The 23,148-nt window shown below is 42.6% G+C and overlaps 3 protein-coding genes across 5 annotated transcripts; 1 reads left to right on the top strand and 2 right to left on the bottom strand.

Moving 5' to 3' along the window:
* Window positions 1–238: 238 nt before the first annotated feature.
* On the bottom strand, window positions 239–17,822 carry RB195_006350 (uncharacterized protein; the record flags this gene model as incomplete). Its single annotated transcript, XM_064179390.1, has 7 exons — window positions 239–279; window positions 5,752–5,834; window positions 12,003–12,205; window positions 15,687–15,840; window positions 16,274–16,471; window positions 17,492–17,595; window positions 17,670–17,822. The coding sequence occupies 7 exons, from the start codon at window positions 17,820–17,822 to the stop codon at window positions 239–241; spliced, it is 936 nt and encodes a 311-aa protein (XP_064036348.1).
* On the top strand, window positions 14,353–14,607 carry RB195_006351 (uncharacterized protein; the record flags this gene model as incomplete). The annotated part of the gene is made up of 1 exon (XM_064179391.1): window positions 14,353–14,607. The coding sequence occupies one exon, from the start codon at window positions 14,353–14,355 to the stop codon at window positions 14,605–14,607; it is 255 nt and encodes an 84-aa protein (XP_064036349.1).
* A 1,585-nt stretch (window positions 17,823–19,407) lies between the features above and the next one.
* RB195_006349 (uncharacterized protein) lies at window positions 19,408–22,380 on the bottom strand (the record flags this gene model as incomplete). Of its 3 annotated transcripts, XM_064179388.1 has the most annotated exons (2): window positions 20,367–20,378; window positions 20,428–22,308. In XM_064179388.1, 2 exons carry the CDS (start codon window positions 22,306–22,308, stop codon window positions 20,367–20,369), a joined length of 1,893 nt encoding a protein of 630 aa, XP_064036347.1. The 3 variants fall into 3 exon arrangements, with proteins under 3 accessions (XP_064036345.1, XP_064036346.1, XP_064036347.1); XM_064179387.1 differs by having other exon boundaries at window positions 19,408–22,380; XM_064179389.1 differs by having other exon boundaries at window positions 19,408–22,308.
* Between the last annotated feature and the right edge of the window lie 768 nt (window positions 22,381–23,148).

The following is a 23,148-nucleotide window of genomic DNA, read 5'->3' as shown; positions in this document are numbered from 1 at the left end:
ACAGTGCAATACAATCATGCAAATGCTGGAGAGTGTGAAATTGTCAAGTGTTTAGGGAGATGAAGGATTTTATTCCGGAATTTCTGAGCTCTCTCGCTCTCGTTTCGCTATCAGTTGTTTCTATCACTACATACAAACGACATAGTTTGTTTTGGCCGGATCTTGCGCGGTTAGATTCGCCAAGGCAGCATGTTTGCGATAGCAGAAAAAGAAGAAGGGAAACTCACTACAGATAGTTTCAGCAGGACTTTCGATCGGAAAGAGTGTCTTCTTGATAGCCTGGAATTAGAAATTAAACAAACTGGTTCCTTACAATTAAGCTCATTGTTTGCGCCTGACTTTCAGATGTTAAAATGGAGTTTTTCAGACTATCTAGACAGGTTTTTCAGACTCTTGTTGCGCGCAAGAAATATGCCGAAGAGCTTGAGAAGCAGAACAGTACTTTCAGGAACACCATACAATCTAAGTTAATATAGTATAATAGTATAATGGGAAAGTATAACGGAGCGAAATAAAATATGTGTTTCTCTGCATCCACAAAACTTACACGCAATCACTTAAGAAATTGATAACAGGTGCGGCGGTGAAAGTAATGCATCTGTGTCATATTCAGCAGCACTGACATCTGATACTCCTCACACTTTTTTGTGCCATTTTGAAGACGAAAACATGGAAATCACATGAACGGCCGAGAAGTGGATAGATATGACCAAATTAGGAATAAATTGGTGAACGCTTAGACTGGCACAATGGTTAGTTTTTGAGCAGAACGCTATGATTTTTGTTTACAAAGCTTATATGCAGACAATCGAACGCACGTGGACAAGTTTGAGAGGTTAATTTCCGCTCCAACAGCTTCGAACTCGCCTTCAGTTGTCATAGTTCGCTATCAACCGAGCTTTCGGATTTATGAGAAGCCGTAGCGCTCCTAACTACTTTCTACGCAGTTAACCAACTAACACACAACATTATCCTAAATGAAGTTAGCATGCCGCATCTCCGAGTTCTCTGCTTTGTAATTCATTTTCAAATATGAGAAGATGAGCTTTTTATATTAATGTAAAATTTGGTAGGTGTACAGAATGCGCGTGTTTTGAACTCGGCTTTGCTGTGCCTCCTAAAATAGTTTACAACAGTCGTTGAAAACTAGCAGGCAGAACGCACGTGAAGCTACTCTTCTATTGTCTTAGCGTGAGGCAGTTTCTATTGACAACAGATAAGGCGACGATCTTGTTATTATCACACCACCAGTCGAACGGCTGCAGGAATGCGAAAAAGGCGTCCGCACCTATCTTAAATTAAGTAAGACAAAACTATTGTCAACATCAGGTCGATCCAAAGGAAATGGAAGCACCGCCCACGAAAAATGGTCCATAAGAAGCTATTGAACAAGTGGTGGTTCCACACCATCCAATTTTCTGAAACACATTTTTAAGAAACATCCGCTGCAGATGCAGTGCAATCGCTTAGATTGTACAAAGCTGGTAGCAACAGGTTAAATATTCTCTTTATTTCCTGATCAGAATTAAAGCATTTAAAAAAAATTGATGATGATGGGATCTCTAAGCGAAAACATTGGAGTATCGGTGCAGTTCATGAATATGGGTGTGATCACTCTTAATTCCATCAGATAGGTGTGTGAACAGCTTTAGTTGCATCCGTGTTCCCAGCGATGCAACTTAGGTAGTAGAACGATGACTACTCAGAACGTGTGTGCGATTGCGTAGGAAGATCAGCTTCTGCTTGAGCTATATTAGTTGGATTGCGGACGCTGGATGACGACGGAAGTTCTATGGCGTAACAGTCGCATTGGGGGGGGGGGGGGGGGGAGACGGGTGCAACTAACGTTGTTTCTCATGCCTTCCTCTGAATTGAAGATGTGGAAATTCGTCATAACGGGATGGGTACGGCGTTATGCATAATGACGCTCACAGTCGTGAACTACATCCGTAACGTTATCTGATTGTTGAGATCCCAGCACAGTTAATTTATTTATTTAGGTCAATTTTTATTGTATGTTGCTTTTGATTAAATTCCTCCATACTAAGTCATAACAATTCTAAAATAGCTCTCCTTATATTACATCATACATTAATCCTAGCTAATGAAGCTTGCGTAAAGGCATCACTCCACGAATCTGAGGTACTGATTTCAGGTGGAGTATTCGTATACGGGATGGGAGACTATGGAGAGGGGGTGCTTCCGTCCATTTCTTCCTAATTGCCGTAAAAAACGGCCAGGAAGATACGGCTTCAGGCGTACTATTTTCTACAGAGAGTTCGACTGGAGCGTGCCAGCATTGTGCCGCGCCGCATCTTCCGGGCCGTTTTTTACGGCAATTAGGAAGAAATGGACGGAATCACCTCCACCTGAAATCTGCACCACTTCAGATTCGTGGGGTGATGCCTTTAACCTAGGTGAAATCAACGAGACATCGTGACAGGCATGCCACACTGTTCACGAGGAACGCAAACGAATCGACGGGTCAAACGTGGCGATGAGTTTCTACATCTTCTATGCATACATAAAATAGACTACCTGCTTTTCTCGTTTTAATACGTCGGGCGCTTTTTTTTCTCAAAGTGAACAATGCACATATAAATATTCAATTGGGAATTTCTCAACCTACCAGATGATCCTATTTTGATTTTTCTTATGAAGAAAAAGAACAAAAATGGAGAGTATATTGTTGGCCAACTAGTAGCTTTCTCATTGACTTCAGGAAAAATGATTGAAAAAAGAAATTTTCCCTGAGCCCGCGACAATCGTTATGTGCTTCATTTTTTCATTCTAAACAACTTTAAAGGCATCACCCCACGAATTTGGGGTGGTACGGGTGTCAGGCTTGTTATACCTATACGGGGTTGAAGATTGTGAAGAAGAGGGTGATTCCGTTCATCTCTCTCTGTATCAGTGTAAACGGAGGACCCCGGAATGCTGCTTCTTATAACGTCTTCTGTTGGGGGTGGGGGCAGGGTGGCGCGTTCCAATAGAGGACGTCGTAAGAAACACCGTTATTGAGTCGTCCGTTTACACTGATACAGGGAAAGATGAACGGAATCACGCTCTTCCCCACAATCTACTCTAATGATTTAATTGAAAAACTAGAATCAGTAAATTGACACAATAGAATTCTCGATAACATGATAACATTTTGGAAACATTTTTGTGCAGATTTTCACTTAAAAAAGTGCTTACGACTTATTCCTCAACCTAATACATACGAATATGTTACAAGTGATAGTCGGGTGCGAGATCTGCTGCTGTACTGAGGTATGCTGAGCAGTGTTGACCAGCCAATGCTCTCTAGGAACTGGCGAGTACGGACTCAAGCTGTGTTCGTGCAAAAACAGAAGTTCGGGGTGAATTGGCCGATTTATGCGTACAATGTGAGCCAGTTTTTGGAGCTGCTCGTGTAGTAGTTGGTCCTGACCGTTTGCATGATCCCAAAAGGAGTTTCCAGAAGTCAACACACATTTGACGCATGGGAGACCCTTTTGCTTTCCTGCTGAGAACTACCAGAAGCAGTATCGCACCACTATATCATCGGACGTCTCCGTCGATCCTCCTGGTCTCTCTTGAGCTCGGACGGTGTTCAAAGAAAAAGTGATGTTGACACATTTCGGATGTAGGATAATTCTTACACGCTTATCGAGTCTTGTATAAACCTCGAAGGGATCCTGTTTGAACATTCTACCACATACTCGTTGCCTTTCAAGCATTACTAGAAATAAACTAGAAGAAACAAGAAAACTATTAAATGAACAAGAAACTAATGAATCAATGCACTGAACTTGAATATTTTTCTAGCAGAGTCAGACAAAAAAAAAACTGTAAAACACTTGTGGTCAGCTATCGAAGCGGGGTAAGCGCATGTGACAAAAATATGTATTTACTGCATACAACTAACACCACTAATTCTAAGCGAGTTCACACTTTGAAAGAAGAAATGACTGGTTGTGAGCAGTTAAATCTTATGTCGCTATACTGTGCACAGACCTACCAATCAAGTTCGATGAATTCCTTTCATTCTCAAAAACGTAACATTAACACTGTAATTTAGATTTACGGATTAACTACGAATTCTATATATTTACCACACATGAAAGTTGGCAGTTTACTGCAAACTATTTATTTCGTGGTCTTTCAAAAGCACTCTGCGTTTGTACACCTTTATGGCTACGGTTTGTAATCCAACTTTATTCAATGTTAGCAAGAACATCTTTGTCTACAACACCTATTGATAACTTTAAGTCTGTTTTTAGCTCACAGCTTTGTGAAAGCCAACTTCATCGTAAGATCTCCAAATGTGATGGTTTTGAACGTGTCTTCACCTAGAAATTTATTCTCTTCTAGTATTTTCGAAGAAAGAAATTAGGTAGGGAAGTACATTTTATGATAATGATGTTTAATACTTGAAATTGAAAAGAAGACATCTTGCAACTACAGACTAAGTCTGTTATCTGTTTATGTTGCACTTGCTGAGGTTCCTAAACTTGTATTTGAGAGATCACTAGAACACATATATTGTGAGCAGATATTTCTTGCCACGGAACCCAATTTTCTACCTCTTTTCGTTTTGTGATATGTGAGAGTACAAAGCATTGATATCTTTTTTCGTAACGTTGACCAGGATGTTTCCAAAGCTCTTAATCGTTTTACCTTACCCCTCGGAACCGAAAGGATAGGCACTACTTTAAAGTTCAAGTAACACTTTTTCCATTAGCACTAACCTAGCACTATTTTGTTCTATTACATAATCAAGAATCCCAGTGAAAATTAGGGACTAGTCAATATTAATCTTCTTGAAATATTCTACCGAAAGGAAACTAGGTATCACCTTATTTGATGCTTCTGTTTGCTGATACAAGCGGAAAACATACAGAATAAAATGCACAGAATAAATAACTTGAGTCGCCGTTGATCTTTATGGGTTTATTGGTTGGTTCTCACGAAGCAACTTGTTTTGTTTGTTGGTAGCAAATGTCTTGCTAAACATCAGCAGTTCATTTTGAATCTTTTAGATGAGCCCATGACATTCAACAAAGGATTTTTCCATGATGGCCAACAGCCTATGCTACTCAGCTGGGCAATGGAGCGCACACACAAAATTCGATTTAAAGGGAGCATACCACGAATCTGAGGTGGTGCGGATTTCAGGTGAAGTATTTGTACCTGGGATAGTAGATTATGAAGAGTGGTGTGATTCCGTCCATTTCTTCCTAACTGCAGTAAAAATGACCCAGATGATGCGCGCGTGCACAAGGCTGGCGCGCTCCAATCCAACTCCTTGTGGAAAATAGTGCGCCGGAACGCTCGAAGCGTCTTCTCTTCTTCCGGGCCGTTTTCTACGGCAATTAGGAAGAAATGGACGGAATCACTCTTCTCTCAGTAATCTACGATTAAGTGTAGGAATACTCCACCGGAAATCCGTACCACTCCAGATTCGTGGGGTGGTGCTTTTAATTCGATTCATTTTCATACAGCGAGAAGATGCTGCTACAAGGATCAAGCAATAAACAATCTTACGAAGCGTGATCATAAGAATCGCGACTCTCACACCGGTTAATTTCGAGAATCGAGAACGAATGGAGCTACTTTAACGCAGCGATCTTTCTGAAAGGCATGGTCAGACATCCGAAAAGGTGGACTCTTTGTTTCAAGAACTTTTTGACTTTGTTCGAAATAATACGGAAGGAGCGGAATGAATAGAGTCTAGGACAAACACGACGAAAAATAACTACGACTTACCACATACTTGTGATCTATCATAACCTTTCGCGCACTCCGGAATCACCTGCGTGGGGTTGATAGGAGGTCCATATGGGCCACTGCTGAAAAGCAACGCATGTTCAACACAGTTACTTTTAAAAAAGTTAACATTTTCTAACTAACTAAGAAATAAATACGACTCAGAAAGCAACTGAGTGAACAAACAATGACCAATTCCTAACATGGAGTAGCAAAACCTTGCTTCAAACTACTGCTCTCGAACTCGCACCGATCCGAAAAGGATCCAACTGGTTTTCAAATCTAGCCGTGTTATCCGAGCAAATAGTTGAAAGATCAAAGGAAATTAGGCAGCAAAACACTACCATTATCGCATGGAAGCCTTAAAGGCCGAAAAAAAGACTTTTTTTTAACACTTCTTTTAACTTCTTTTTTTTAACAACAAGAAAAAAACTTTGGAAGTCTCAAAAAGAGGAAGGTTGTCAGAATTAATGCTTTGTGGTCAACACCTTAAGATGACGAGATCACCTTTTTCTTTCCATTTCTGATCTTACTTTACCTAAGATTGATCTGAATTATTACCATAGAAAAACAAAAATAGGTCGCTCAAAAAGGGGTTCGAAAATCCCAACACTTTCAAAGTTCTAAAATCTTATAATTCGGTTATCGTTCTGAAGTGATAAGGACAATTACAGGCCAAAATAAAAAGAACCACACGAGGTTGTCAAAATTTTTGTGAGACATAAAACAAGCAGGTTGCGCCGTATTTGACGTGAATCTAGAAAAGTAGATCTACTAACGGATCAAATGGATCATCAATGAATAAATAGCGAAATTTGTAATAACACTCACATATGGCGGCTAAATAGCACTTAGCAGCCACAGCACGAAGCAAAACTGGAACTGACACGTACTTAATATTTTCCAAAAAAAAAAAAAAATTAGTCTTGCCCATGTTCGACTGTCTTTGAATCTTGGCATGTTGAAACGTAGTTTCAACGCCAAGATTCAACAGATAACGCCGAAACGTTAGCTGTTTATTATTGTTGTTTATTAAAGAAAATCAATACCAATCTTGGCTACAGCTCAAGAAAATCAACAACTAGTCTGTTCTTAGAACTGCCGAGCACAGTAAATGGTCGGTACAATTTCTCCAGATCGAAGGCAATCAAAAGTGAAACAGAGTTTGATGGAGCGGCACATGAGCATTGAGTTGTCTTTCGCGTATAAATACACAAATAAAAACACTTCACCTCTGAGGACACGCTGTCGAAAAGCAGTGATCACTAAAAAAAATGTTTTTCTCTATGTTGCTCCCAATCACTAACCTAACGCTAATTTCCACATTTTACATAGCAAAGAGTAGTCGCAATACTATTTCCTCGCTCCTGCTGAGTTGCTGGTCAACCTTGTGCGGATGGTCGAAGTACTTCTCTCGGGTTAAAGTCGGCTTACCGCGAAACTGACTATGCTAAAGTCTCTGTAGGCAAATAAAGAATTCAGGGAGCAGATTTCGAGTATGAGGGTGGTACCCTTTATTTTCCACATGTACACATTCGAACCTCCGATCGCTTCCTGCACGATCGATCCGAGGTTCAAATCCGCCCTAGTGCTCACCAATCCTTTCATCCCTCTGAGGTCGATAAATTAGTACCAGACTTGTCTGGGAGGATAGAAACACTGAGTTTACACATCGGCTAGCCACCACAAGTCATTGTATAGGCCAGTTACACGTTCGTAAACCTCAGACAATTCTAAATTGAAGTGAACGTGGAGGCGCATCCTAAACGGATTGACTAACGCCAGAGACTTTATCCTTTATCTTTTAGACACATGCAGGTTAGTCGCCAGAGAGTTAAAGGCAACATATCTCAAAATTGACGGTGGTGGAATCTCCTTAGGAAAAGATAAACTTGCAGTTGCAGATTACGAATGCGGACGAGACCACACCCAAATGTCCCTAATCGTACTGAAAAACAGCCCTTGAACTCGAATTTTTCCTACAAGGTACCTTACAGCACGTCACTCTTCATGCACGTGCCGCATCCAGAGCGAGCGGTCGTAAATCGATGAAGTCTCCTCAGCCACCATAAAAGCAATGAATAGAGTGATGAGAAAGAGCACGAAAGGGTTCTAACATACCTTGTAGGAAAAAAGTTTTCCATGCCGTTTTTCAAGACGATCGGAAAAATCCAGATTTCAGCGGGGCCATGCCCCTACTCATAATCTGTGAAAGTGAAAACCACATGATGCGCGGTACAGTTGCGTTCGGAAGGACGCCGTGGAGATATCGGTTGGAATCGAGGTAGAACCATCGCTAACTGCAGCAAAGAACTGTGATAGCAGGGGTCCTCACTCGATCCTAACCGCTATGCTCCACCGCACCACTTCGAAGGCAGCCACTTATGCAACGCCACCGTTGCTTCCTGTCGTTTTGACCCTACTATACACCCTGAACTCTACATTTGCCCGCAGATACTCCAACGTCGTCATTTATGTGAAACGCTGCCTTTAACTAGACTTGTACTTGAGAAAAAGGTGTGCACATACGAAAGATAACGTATCCATTTCCGTAAACGAACTGAATGTTTATCGGAATACTAGGTTCCGAACCAACGGGAAATTAATTTGTCTGTCACCTACAAGATCGAGTGGCTATAAACAGGATTGAAAGGAAATTAGATGAAGGTCAGCCTTGCAAACAAGTAGAAGCTTCAAAACATTTAGATGAATATACAATCAAAATTATACACTAAAATGAGATCATCAAAACCCTAGCCGTTAATGGAGGTTGGTAGGAATCCTGATCTAGAGCTCAAGCAACATAGCCAAAGCTCAACGCCATCATCGACGAGTGAGACGGGTAGCAGAAAGTGATCCTACTTCACATTCAACACGTCATAGCTCTCAAAGCAGTACAAAAATTGTAATGGAATAGCATGGATATGATTGCTGATAACTGGTAGCTATGTCGTCTTCATTGCGGGGTGACGGTACTCTTATCACAGAAACCATCAGCATGGGGTGAAGAATGCTGAACATGTGCAAAGAATGATACATAGTTGGGCCTGAACACGACGATGTTCATTATAAACAGATGACTCCCTATTCACGGATATTAAAAAAGTATATTCGTATGCACATTTGTAAGCATTTGTACAATTGGGATCGAACGAACTATGTCCACGTGACAGGTTACGTGTAATGTAGAGATGAGTACTGTGACCCTCCCCTACAATTAACAGGCAAATAATCGATAACACGATGTTGTTGGTAAGCGTCTTGCAACTCTTTTTTTAAATCTCTTCTTTAAAAAGTTTTCTGCTGCTTTACGTTTTTTTCTTCCGCATGAACACGAGTACTCAGTAAAATCCTTTTCTAGTTCTATTGTTTGGCTCTCCGCTAGGACGCTTCTAAGATGTTAGCTTGCAAGGATTGGATTTTTGCCCTTCTTTTCCTGTGATTGTGCACGACCAGCATTATTCTTAATCCTAATCATAGAAAAACCCTTCTTCATCAGCTTGGTAGTCTCATTTGTAGGCAACTTTGTCAAAAACTCAAATTCGTAAAGAATGGAACTCTTCTTTCTTTATCTCATTCTGCACGGTTAAGGTTTTTCGTAGACACTGCTATGATTCGAAGGGCGCTAATCATTCATGATGCCGCAAAAAAAAGATGGAGGAGAAATTCAATCCGGCCAATTAGAAATTCAATCTTAGAGTAATCTTACTAGCGACACAAACGATAAAATTAACTATATAATTAAATTTAAATAATCAAATTATATAGAATTCAACCAAAAGTAAGTGATACTATTCGTAAAAAAGTAAGCAAAAAAGAACTAAAGACTGTCTTATATTTTTGAGACTATTTCAGAAAGTAGGTTGGACAAGCATCCGGTGTAATCAAACGACATCCATTGTAAATCCTAGGGCCATTTGGGGTCCCTTGAAATGTAAAAAGATAGAGAAGCATAGAAAAGCACTAAGGATATAGCCAAAATATCACGAACTCTTGACTCTACTCACACTACTCTATCACTTAGCAGTTAAACCTTTGCCGCTTTGAAAGACACTTCAGAAATCCGAGTGCTTCGTTTGCAGGAATAGTAGGTCAAGAGTCAAATTTTTTTCATGAAGTCCCTCAAAAAAAAAAACAACAAAAAATGACAATGTGAAAAATAAGTGTGTTAAGTGGGGGCACCAAAAAAGGACTAGATATTTGGGTGTGCTCAAAGTTGATGCACCGTAGACAAATTCGTTTGAGTGATCTCGTGGGGTCAATGGCAATGAGTCGGACTCAAAATGAAGACAACACCATCTTACTGGAAAGCCTAGTGAAACTATTTGCTTGGCTCTTAATGAGGCGCTGGAAGGTGACTGGTGCTCGATCAAAAATTACTATTAGGATGTAAAATTAAGGAAAAGAGTTTTTATTTCTGCTTTCGCCAGAAACATTTCGCCTATTATTTGAAAAGGTGTGTGCATTCCGAAGTTTTTCAGCTCTATACAGCTGCCGTAACCATTTTCTTGAATAACCTAGCAATGCATAACATAACGTAACTTAAAGGCATCACTCCACGAATCTGAGGTGGTACGGATTTCAGTTGGAGTATTCGTATACGGGATAGTAGATTAAGGAGAGGGGTGATTCCGTCCATTTCTTCCTAATTGCCGTAAAAAACGGCCCGGAAGATACGGCTTCGGGCGTAACTTAATTTAATTTTTATAATTTTTTTTTAACTAATTAATTTTAATTTTTTTAGTTTTTTTAATAATAATTTTTTAACTATTTTCGCTATTTTCTACAAGGAGTTCGACTGGAGCGCGCCAGTCTTGTGCGGCATCTTCTAAACGGCACCTTCTAAGTCGCTTTTCTACGACGATTTGAGTGTACGTTCTGAGAACGTACGTGCTATATAACTTGCACAGTTATATGGTGGAAGTTACAGAGATATTGCTGTTGTCCACCGCACTTCCAAACGCCAGCCCAAATAGATCAACTTTCTGGAGGTAGCGGGGAATCCTTGACAACTGCTCCCTTTTCATTACGCTGAACTGCCGGACATTGTCGACCTGTGGTACTTGAGTCACTCGAACATTAACGAATGAATGGATTCTGTTTGAGCTCTCGCTGTTTGAGCTCGAGGTTTCCGCAGAGCATGATCTCAAGGACACGAAGACACGAGCAACAGGATCAGGCAATAATACTGCCGTCACCTACCCTAAAATTATGATTCCCGGAGGCAAAAATCAGCATTTTCCACATCACGCACATAGGATTGGCTTAAGACATCAGCGTCTAAGGGCGTCACAGGTGAATCTTCTGTTCATAACTGTTTTCTCAAAAATGGCAATATGACCCACAGTTTGGAGTTCAGCGAAACGGCACCAACAATTTGGTTGAGAGGAGGAAGTCGTAAAAAACATGTAATACATAACTGATAAACCCGCTATTCTATAATAGTTGCTGTAATTTCCAATAGGAATTTTTAGATTCCAAAGATTGACAAGTTTATGTTACAACTTAGTAGATCGAACAATTTAAAGAAATATTATATACCTCTAGAACAACACTTCCCCCTTTCTCAAAACACTTCTTTGTTCTCCTTGTTCTTTTTTTTCTGTTTGCCTTTCAGTGTTTTCGAGAAGTTGAAACTTTTTACACATACTTCCTTATAGTCGCAAGTCGTAATAATACACTTGCTTTCCTTTCATTCACCTATTTCCTCTCAGGGCATCTCAGGAGCAAACGCTGAACACGCTGTTTTGAAGGAATGCTTGGAAGGGTGGGTTTTTCAAACTCGAGTGCGGTGGATACACAAGGATGCGACAAGGTATTCCGGGAAGTCGTAGCGTGGACAGAAAAAAAATAAAGCCAGGTCCAAAATTAGAGTAACGCAAGTTCTGCTGTAGAATGTCCATAGGTGAACATTAGAAAAACTGGATTTTTCCTTTTTTGGAATCTCAATCAAAGCGCCCAAGAATGCAAGTCAGAATGTCAGGTTATCTGCTTGAAAATGACATGATATTCCACTTTCAAAACCGAGCTCCATTTAGATCCTATCTCCTTCACAGTTCAAATTTTAACGACACCGTATCTTTGCTGACATGCCATGAAATATGCTTACTGTCACAAAGAATATCTTCTGCTTGGTTATGATTAACTCAAGCTTACCAACAACATTGAACAAAGAACATAAAAAAGAACGTTCTTGCTTTCTGCTTGTGTAGTTCTCGTTTTGTAGAAAGAAGAGAAAAATCAAAACCTACTATTGAAAAGCCACACTTGGCTTATAGGAAAATTGACCGATAGATAATGCTGGATTCCATAATGGAGCAGGCGGAGGTTTTGTTGGAGACCAAGGAGGAATTGTGGCACAAGCAGGTAGATGCACGCCAGTAGGAAATGCATGAGAATCAGAGCCTGAGATTGGACGACTCGATAATAACGACGAATTCGGAGCACTCGCAATCTGTAAGGATTTTCTGTTACTTTTTTCAAATAAAAAGAGAAACGAAAACTTCACAGAAGACTTTCGTGCAAAAACTACACCAGTTCCGAAAAATGGGAAGCAGCACGGGTCAGTGCACACGTACTATATGAGGAACGTTACTGACGTATGATGAGCAGTGATGAGAGTCATCCAATGCTCGTTTTTCTGTTTTTTTCTGCACCCATTGTCCTATTTTTTTTCAAATTTTCACCATTTTCTTCAAACTGGTCAATGGAACGGATAGACAGAAGACTAATCGCTGAGAAAACCTTCGTTTCAAGCAATTTCTTTCGAATTTTTGAGTAACGACCAAGCATCACGAAAGAAAGCAACTTTACACAATAATATAATCAAATCTCGACGTCTGTCAAATCAGAAACAAATACACTAATAATTTTAATAATATAATGACTTTTTCTGTATGTCGGATTAAGCGTAAATGAACTGTGGAAGAGGCGAACGTTCGAAGGTTTGGTCGCATAATATTATAGTCTTTCCTCAATCTATTTCTTCTTGATTTGATCTATACGGACGCGATAGATCAAAATTATTTGGTTATTTTTTGTTATTCGGCGCAGACATCACTCTGATAAGAACATCGCTGCGCCGAAACACTGCAGAGAAAACAAAGACATGTAGGGCACCGGAAGTCGTTCACCTAACAACCATTTACTGCTCACGTTCAACAGTAAAGCTCGTTGTACCTGAGTGCTGGAAACGCTCTCACATGTGCCTCTGATCTCCTATACTGAGGGATTTGCTACCAGTCACTGTAGCAATGGGACACTCCCACATCGCAACGCTCTGGGTAACAAGATAAGCTCACCGCCATGGTTGATGGAAGGAAGTGGGGATCAGAGATTTTCGAGAGTTGATTTTTGAAATGGATTGAAGATGCATAAAAAATTCACAACAACAACCAGTACTGAACGCATTGTGACGAGACGTACACACTACCACAACCCCAATTAGACATGTTCTTTGATTTAGAAGGGTTACATTGGGCAAAAGGTGCAACTGTGGAAAGTCCGAACTGCAGATGTCTGTCAAAAAGTAATTTTAGACCTCTGTCATCCTCAGGAAGATATCACTTGACAAAACTATTTGATTGATTATAAACACTGGCTTTCATTTTAGAGTTGCTTGTGTTTATCTTCCTTGCAGCAACCCTCTTACGAATTTGGGCAGAAATATCGACTTTATTCAAGGTTCGGAGAATTATCAAGTTCTAACAGAGTTGCAACAGTGAGACCTCAACATTTTAAATTACTACCTAAACGGGGCCGCGTATACTAATCTGATTGTTACCTGCGCGTGGTGGCTCTGCTTTTACTAAACGGGATTTCTTGAGTGAGTGAGTGAGTGAGTACGCCTTGAGTGTACACCATGGGAGCGTACGAGCTTAGCTATAAATTGTTATATAGCAAAAGCTTCCAATGCATAGCAAAAAGGTGCTGTCGTCCAACACCATGATACAGCCTATACCCTGAAAGATCAACCACCTGGAGGGAACATGGAATCTTTGGCAACAACCATTCGTTTCGTCACGCTGAACTGCCGAACACTAGCGAGTGAACTCCAACAAGCTGCCCTGTCTAGGCTTCTGCGATATCTCTGTGTGCCTTTTGCTGCACTGCAGGAAACACGCATGAGAGATCGGCCCGTCATCAGCATCGAAAATTACACTATATACTGCGGTGATGCTGATGAGAACAAAGTAGGTGGCTGCGCCATAGCTGTGAGGAACAATTACAACAACCTGGTAGAGGAATTTGGCTCAACGTCGTCTAGACGCGCCTTTGTACGACTGTGAGATCGCAGAGGACGTAAACACTGGATCGTAAGTCCTCAGGCACCTACGGAAACTGCTGACTGATCCGACATAGCAAAGAAACCACCCGTGACACGCAAGCCGACTTCCGCCTGATCGATCGGCGATTGATCACGTGTTTAGTGGGAGGAGAGATACTGAAGTGTAGCAGCGGTAATCGGAGCCTCTGCAACTAGCTTTTTCGGACTTCGAAGCCGCTTTCGACTCCTATCACCGAGGACGTCTTCTCAAATTTTCGTACGCCTAATAAACGAGAATAAATGAATAGAAGAACTGCTGCGGTTCGAACACCAGCATGTACTACATGCTGGTGTTTACCGTACTGTACTACATGTTTTTGTTCAACCTTGCCGTCGATGACATAATTGAGCAGTGTTCCGCCGGTGTCATTTTAGCACCGAATACACGTCCTTTGGTGGATCTCGATTACGCCGACGATGTAGTAATATTCGCTTCTAACAGCGCGAAGTTACAACATGTTATTAACGTTGCATCGAAATTAGCTGCAGCTTACAGACTAAAACTCCGCCCTGAGACGCGCCAAAGCTAATTCGGCATTCAATCAACTGACCGAGTGTGCTGGTCGACCCCCTCGCAAACGAAGTCAAGCTGCGAGTCTAGCTATCTGCAATTCGCCTTATCATGATGTACGGATCGGAAAGATGGGCAACGCCATCGACAGTGATGGAGAAGCTTGATTGCATGGAGAGAAAGCTGTTTAGGCGACTGAAGCTATTTTTAGCCGATGGTGTGCCATAACGAGGAACTATACACAGAAGTGGAAATGGTGCATCGACGGAAGACACGAGGAAAACATCTACATCTTACCTGGTCTTCTGAAGCAGACATGGACAGCCGTTTTCGCTTCATTGGTCACGTTATGAGGAGACCGTCCTGATCATCCTGTCGATTTTGTCCTGAGGATGCTTCTGGACCCTAATCTGATCTCCTGATCATAGAAAAAAGTTCTGGACAGGGGTGGTGAAAGAAGATTTGAGGACATTTGGCGTACACAGGCAGTTCAGTCGAGACGTAAAGTTCTGCCGCTTATGACATAGCGACGGATGGGTAGATTTTATGCGAACTTAAGTCTAAGCCAAGTAAGTCACTAAGTCACTACACAAATTACTAGTAAGCACCAAGGACAAACCTGAAGACGTAATTTCAAACCGCAGCATCAAATGCGGAATAAGAATTTATCGCAGATCTACAACAATCCGCATGGCAGTAGCTGATCAGACTATGTAGGTTTGCTTAAAGGCATCACCCCACGAATCTGAGGTGGTACGGATTTCAAGTGGAGTATTCTTATACGGGGTAGTAGAGTATGGAGAGGGGAGTGATTCCGTCCATTTCTTCCTAATTGCCGTAAAAAATGGTCCGGAAGGTGCGGCGAGTGCACAAGGTTGGCGCACTCCAATCGAACTCGTTATGGAAAATAGCACACCGGAACGCTCGAAGCCGTATCTTCTGGGCCGTTTTTTACGGCAATTAGGAAGATATTTTATTGTTTGATTTGTTTTGTGAACAACGTTGTTCAATGCCATACTTCAGCTTCAAGATCTCACAACAATTGTTATTTTCAGCTTTTTTTTTTCTTGTAAAAATAACGAGTACACAAAAACTCGCCTTTGCGATAGGAGGAGGAGGCTTCGTGACATCCGGCAAACTGATGCTCGGAATTGGTGGTAGGGCAGGAGCTGGAGGAGGTGCAATCACATTATTAGGAGAAGTCGACGGTGTAGCAACATCCGAACACGACCAAGAATGTTCAGCAGAAATTCTGCATAAAAAATTATGTAGGTATCTTCTTTATCTTTTGGGTAAACGAATTCAATCTTAATAATAAATGCAAAAAAACTCGTTTTTTTTGAATATTGATTTTCCTAAATTTCATTTCCCCAAGGATAAAGCTCATGCGTATTTTTCAAAGGATAAGCTAATGCTCAAGAACTTCAAATCATCCTACGGAAGTGGACAAATGCGGTTTGTAAAATATGAAGTTGAAAGCAGCAGTAATATGAATTAAGCGAAAGCGGCTGAGGAATAATGTAATGTGAAAAAGTGCAGGTATATCAGTGCCAACATACTCAAAAAAGGAATTCTTGCTTCCTTACTTGATGTAGGAAAGCGAGTATACGGAAAAAAGGTCAAGAGAAGACCTATTTGATAACGAAACGAGTAGAGGATCCCTTTATCCTACATTAATAACTCACCTATTATTATTTTTACTATTATTATTCAGATTTTCCTTCGATAATGGTGGAAGAGCACTTGTGTTTCCTGAGCTCGGCATTTTGAATGACGGGAGACGCGTATCCAGAATTGAGTTCGTGATCGCAACAGGAATGTTTTGTTTGGCATGTATTTCGCGTATAATAGTAACGTCGCGTTCAAACACATCCTTTAACCGCCTGCAACAAACGCTTAGCTCATTTTATGCAAATGAAAGAGAGCTAATCTACAAATGACGTAAGATCATAGTCAAGCATTAGCACTTCTCGAACAACACGCAGTTTCGTCCGACCACCTTTTTTTTACGTGACCATCACTTCGTGTGGAGCCTATAACCTACAAGAGGAAAAATCTGATGTTGGCAGTTCTCTGTAATCAGACGATTGCTCACATAGGATGACATAGAGTTTGGTGCTTGTATTCATTTAAATTTTCGAACAATATGTGTACTCATTCGCACGTGTGAAAGGACAGTGAATTGAAATGAACATTACTTGTAAAGAACGAAAATGCTATTAAATAACTTTCCGTGTCACTATGTGATTTTAGAATGCGTCAAATTCATATGTTCAATACTACATAATAATATGAATATACAGGACTTTACGATGTCTTTTCCTGTGCGGCGCAAAAACTATGAAGGAAATCGCGCATACCACTAGAAATCTCAAAAACCCTAACTAGAAGTTAATTTTAGGTATACAGAATCATTGTTACAGAGCAAGTATTTGGACGTGATGACAGTGCTCATCTGACGGTTGCTCGCAAACTCCTTTATCTCTAATTCTTTCTCAAATGGCCATTGCTTTCCCTGTCAATGCATATGTCCAGGTCCGAATGTAATTTCACACTAAAGTGCAGCGTAGCACGGACTTGACGATGTTGGGATCCCTCCACGAATGATATGATGTTGAAGGACTTAACTTCAGCAGGAAGTAGATTAATCCGATCTACACCTCTGCAGAAGAATTGAAATCAAGTAGAGAAGAAATTCCGTCCGAATTTAGAATGATGCCAATTAAAGCTACCTGTTCTCCCGCTAGTTGGTACAACAATCCAATACTTACTCGCCTTTAGTTTAAATTCTATTTGTGAGATACGAAGATCCCCGTTTACGGGTCAGAGCAAGTCCGTTTACAGGTGTTGTTCGATGTACAGATATACAGATTAAAATAAACAAATTGAACCCATCGCCTTACTTGCAGTCAAGATTGAGCATTTTCTTGTGCAGTTCAGCTTCGTAGAGTAGGAATAGCATATTCTGTACCAACTCATAAACATTTTTATCACTTGCGGACGACACCTAAATACTACTTGAAAATAAATACTTATTGTTTTCTTTATTTTTTCTTTGGCAAGAAGGAAGGATGACGTCACCTCGGCGTTTAATATGACACCTATTTCATGCTTGAGTTTTTTAACGGAAAGGCTTGGACGTCTCTCGCCTTTGAAAATGCTGTGATTATCACGATTAGCCAATGTGCGCCTCCATGCTTCCGAAATCCCATGAGCTCTGAAATGTGAACTCATTTAAAACCTACATGCACAAAAGTAAACATGAAAATAGGATTTTTAGACATAAAAGAAAAAATGTTGCTGAGGCAAAGAGATTTTGCCGCACTTCCAGAGGCCGACTTTGACTCACACTACCCTCTACCTCTCAGATTTCAGTTCAAACCCCGTAGAATCGTTAAGTTTAGTACTATAGTCAAATCAACTTCAACCATTTTAAGTCCCGTAGAATCGGGAAGTCAAGTATTATAGTCAGATCAAAACAACATGGAGTCAGGCATAACTCTGGGCCAGGCGTCTGGGGGAGCAGTGGACCTAGCTGCTGCTGTGACTGAAGCGGGACAATCAGCTGCTGTAGGACTGTAGAGACGAATAGGGATCCTAACCCAATCTCAGCTCCTTCAGGAAGCAAGTAGACCAGGTTTCACGTCCCCTTAACCGGACTATACACCTGAAATATTTCCCTGCACAGAGAACTGATGAGGTTCCAGACCGAAAACTCAACGAACGGTCTCTCGCTCAGTCACTAATCCCAGAGGTGTTACCTTCGAAAATTCTGAAAAAAAGTGAGGGTCAGTGGTAAGATTGAGTGAAGCTGGTATCCTGCAAAATGTCAAAAGCACCAGACACAGCACAGCTGCAACTACAAAAGCAGAAGAAAAAGCTACTGTGATATCCAACATCATCAAGCCGATATTGGAAAGAAGACTCGTACTAGGTATGCATTTTGATGGGATGTAATACAACAATAAAGTTTCTGACGTTAATAAATCCATTTGGGGTGCGCCCCCACGTTCACTTCAATTCAGAATCGTTTGAGGTTCACGAACGTGTAACTGGCCTATACGATGACTTGCGGTGGCTAGCCGATGTGTCAAATCAGTGTTTTTATCCTCCGAGACAAGTCTGGTACCAATTTATCCACCCCGGAGGGGTGAAAGGCTTGGTGAGCACTAGGGCGGATTCGAACCTCCGATCGATCGTGCAGGAAGCGGAACCTCTAACCGCTACGCTACACCCACCCCCCAAATACAACAATAGACCACACTTATATCTAGATCTTTCTCATCAACTTACTAGGTCATCAAATAAACAACTGAATATTCTACATTTTCTTTAATTTTCAAAACTAAGCTAAACCATTTCTCTTAATCTGGATGTACTCTTTTTCACCTTCCCTAATCTTCCATCTTTCTGGTAGTTTCTCAATGACCTCTTCACCAAACCCTCCTGTCTTCTAGGCTGCAGTTTCCGTCTCGTAATTCTTGTAACCATCGTCGATGTTGGTTTATGTTTATTGTCTGCTTTCTACAGCGTATTTATGTTTCTACCAATTTCCGTTGTGTTGCTCATTGCTGACATCATAAAGCAAAGTATGTGTGATGTTTCTTAATAAATCCCATTATTATTTTGCGAAAAGAAGTCTTGATATCGATCTAGACTCTTCAAAACTCCTAAGAAGACTAAAAACAAGTCAAACTCACTAGCCGCGTCTAGAGCAAGTTCAGGATATTGCAAGCACACTACCTGCTCCCACTTAGACCAGTTGAGAGGCAGCACAGCACGAATCTGAAGTGGTGGGGGAGTCTTCTTCTTCTTCTTCCTAGCGTTTGTCCCGCGTTGTTGCAGGGTCCGCTTTTCTGCTTCTTGTCTTCCATTTGGTTCTATCCATTGCATCAGCCGTACACAAACGTGCATCTATCATATCCAGCTTCACACGGTCTAACCAGCGAATCTTTGGCCTCCCACGCGGCCTCACTCCTGAAACGTCGAGCTTCAGAGCGGTTTTGGCAACAGAATCTTCCTCCCGCCGCAAGACGTGACCAAACCATCTCAGTCGCGCCTCCTTCATCTTCTCAGTTATCGGGACGACACCGAAGATGGAGCGCACAGTGTCGTTGGATACTTTCTCTTTTAGCGTCACACCTATCGTCCACCTCAACATCCGCATCTCCATAGCGTGCAGCACTCTTTCCAAGGCTTTCGTTGTCGGCCAGCACTCGCATCCGTAAAGGGCAACAGGACGCACAACCGTCCTGTAGATCTTCGACTTCAGTCGAACAGGGACTTTCTTGTCGCACAGTACCCCTGTTGCCATTTTCCATTTCATCCATGCAGCATTAACACGTGCTCGACCTTCTTGATCAATGTCGCCTGTGGAAGTCACTTTGGAGCCAAGGTACTTGAAGCAGTTCACCTTGTTTAATTCGGTGCCATCAACACGAATTGAACCATCCTCTATCCTTGGTCCGCACTCCATGTACTCAGTTTTTGATGTGTTGAGGCGCAATCCATATTGCTGCAGCTGATCCTTCCAAGACTGCACTTGTTTCTGAAGATCATCTCGAGACTCCGACGCGAGCATGACATCGTCGGCAAAGAGTAGAGTCCACGGATGCTGCTTCTGGATTTCCTTCGTTATCGTGTCCATGCACAGTATGAACAGCAGAGGTGAGAGGGATGAACCCTGATGAACCCCTACTCGTACAGGGAATGGCCTGCTTGTTCCAACAGCACATCGTACAACGCTGGTAGGCTTCGCATAAAGCAGCTTCGTCCACCTCACATATTCTTCTGGTACTCTATGCGACCTCATGGACATCCATAACAGCTCATGTGGGACACGGTCGAAAGCTTTCTCGAGATCGAGAAAAGCAAGATGCACACTGCGGTTCTTCTCTCGATGTTTCTCCAGGAGGATTCGGACAGCATGGATAGCATCTATAGTGCTGCAGTCCTTCACAAAACCGCACTGGTTGAGTGAAACGCTAACAATTTTCCTCAGACGAGCTTCCAGGACACGCTCAAAAATCTTCATCGTATGGCAGAGCAGTCGTATAGGCCTGTACGAGGTGCAGTCAGCAATGTCTCCTTTCCCTTTCCAGACAGGCACGGTCACGGAAGTTTGCCAAACGTCTGGAGTCCGTCCTTCTGCAACGATCTTGTTAAATAGAGTTGCGAGCCACATGGACCCTCGATCTCCTAGCAGCTTCCAGATATCAACAGGTATGTCATCAGGACCGGTTGCCTTGTTCGACTTCATTTTTGCGAGGGCAGCACTGACTTCGACGGCAGTAATTGGTAGAACAGGACCCTCGACGCTGGGAACGGTTGGGATGGGAGGATGACAGAACTCTTCGTTACACAAGTGATTGTAGTACTCTCGCCACCTCTCCAGGATCTGACCAGAGCGGCGCAGAACGGCTCCATCAGCTCCCTTAACGATCTTGGTGCGCTCCATATCCAACGTTGAGCGATGACGTGCTCTGACTAAACGATACACTGCCCGCTCGCCTTCTCTGGTATCAAGCATGTCGTACACAGCCTTGTAGCGGTCCGACTTCGCCTTAGAGACTGCCTTCTTAGCCTCCCTCTTCGCCGCTAGGTAAGCACCCCGATCTTCAGGCTGACGCGTGCTCCACCAGAGCTTATACTTGGACTTCTTCTCACGAATTGCCGCCTGAACTTCCTCGTTCCAAAACCACGTAGCCTTTTGTACCTTTGGCTTACCTAGAGTCGTCTTTCCCAGAGTGTTTTCCGCGGTCAAGCGTATAACGCTGGAAGTAGACAACCACATTTCCTCCACACTACGAGTAGGGTGGGGAAGTGTAGATGGAGCCACGGACGCGAAAAATACCTCCTTTCGATCCTTCAGATTCCACCATTTGATGCGCTGTGTTTCAGTCCTTGGATGTCTCTTCCTTGGACGGGAGATTTTCAAGTCCATAACGAGCAGATGGTGTTGGGCAGCGACATGATCTGTAGGGATGACTTTTGAATCCTGCAGAAGTCGGCGATCTCGTCGGCGTAACATCCAGAAATCTATTTGTGTTTCACGACCGCCGCTGGTGTACGTGATCAAATGCGATTTTCTTTTCCGATACTGCGTGTTAGCAATGATCAGGTCACTTGCAACAGCATACTCCAGGATTCGCAACCCGTCGTCGTTACGAGCTCCATAGCCGTATCCACCATGACAACTCTCGAATCCGTCTTTCCGGGAACCGACATGTCCGTTGAAGTCTCCTCCGATTAAAAGTACTTCTTCGCTTTCCAGGGATTGGACGTACTGCTCCAGATCTTCCCAAAAGCACGCCTTCTCTTCTTCACTACAGCCCATCTGTGGCGCATAAGCAGAGACGACTCGCAATTCCACTTCTCCTGTATCTACTTTTACAGCCATCAAGCGATCCGATAGTCGATCCACCGCTGTGACGCTATTTCTAAACGACTCGTTCAATATGATACCAACGCCGTTGCGATTTGATGTGCCGTGGTAGATCAGCTTGTAGCCATCGCCTAATTCCCTTGCCTTGGAGTCTTTCCAGCGAGTCTCCTGTACACAACATATGTCAACACGGCGTTTTCTGAGACTGTCTGCCAGTTCACGACTTCTTCCAGTAAGCGCCCCCCAATGATGAGTGGCCCCGAGCCCTGGAGGTTGTGGGGGGGGGGGGGGACACTCCTTTGGCCGGCTTCGTCCTCTAGCCGGTAGCCCTCGCATATTTGCCACATTGCCCGGGCGAGGACAATGCGCGTCGCTTCTGGGGTACGCCCTAGCTTCTGAAGAACACATAGTAGACATTAGCAGTATGACGCGACGGGGGTGTTGTCCTCGGTCGGCTTGTCGCACTAGCAAGCTAGCAGCCTGGCACCGGAATCGTCGTACTACCTCCTCACTTAGCTAGCCTGTAGCCTTGGCCCAAGGACCGGGCTACTAGCCGGACACCTTTGTGGCATGGTTGAACCTGCCGAGACGAAGTCTCGCCACCATAGCTGCCCGACGGCCAGGGCCACCGCTGCGCCGCTTTGAGGCGTGAGGTAGGATTTGCAGCAGTCTCGGTCTCTCGCTCAGTCACTAATCCCAGAGGTGTTACCTTCGAAAATTCTGAAAAAAGTGAGGGTCAGTGGTAAGATTGAGTGAAACTGGTATCCTGCAAAATGTCAAAAGCACCAGACACAGCACAGCTGCAACTACAAAAGCAGAAGAAAAAGCTACTGTGATATCCAACATCATCAAGCCGATATTGGAAAGAAGACTCGTACTAGGTATGCATTTTGATGGGATGTAATACAACAATAAAGTTTCTGACGTTAATAAATCCATTTGGGGTGCGCCCCCACGTTCACTTCAATTCAGAATCGTTTGAGGTTCACGAACGTGTAACTGGCCTATACGATGACTTGCGGTGGCTAGCCGATGTGTCAAATCAGTGTTTTTATCCTCCGAGACAAGTCTGGTACCAATTTATCCACCCCGGAGGGGTGAAAGGCTTGGTGAGCACTAGGGCGGATTCGAACCTCCGATCGATCGTGCAGGAAGCGGAACCTCTAACCGCTACGC

The sequence above is a fragment of the Necator americanus genome, chromosome I (assembly GCF_031761385.1).
Source record: "Necator americanus strain Aroian chromosome I, whole genome shotgun sequence".
NCBI lineage: Eukaryota > Metazoa > Nematoda > Chromadorea > Rhabditida > Ancylostomatidae > Necator > Necator americanus.
The sequence above is the reverse complement of the archived record's forward strand: the minus strand, read 5'-3'. Positions and strand labels throughout refer to the sequence as shown.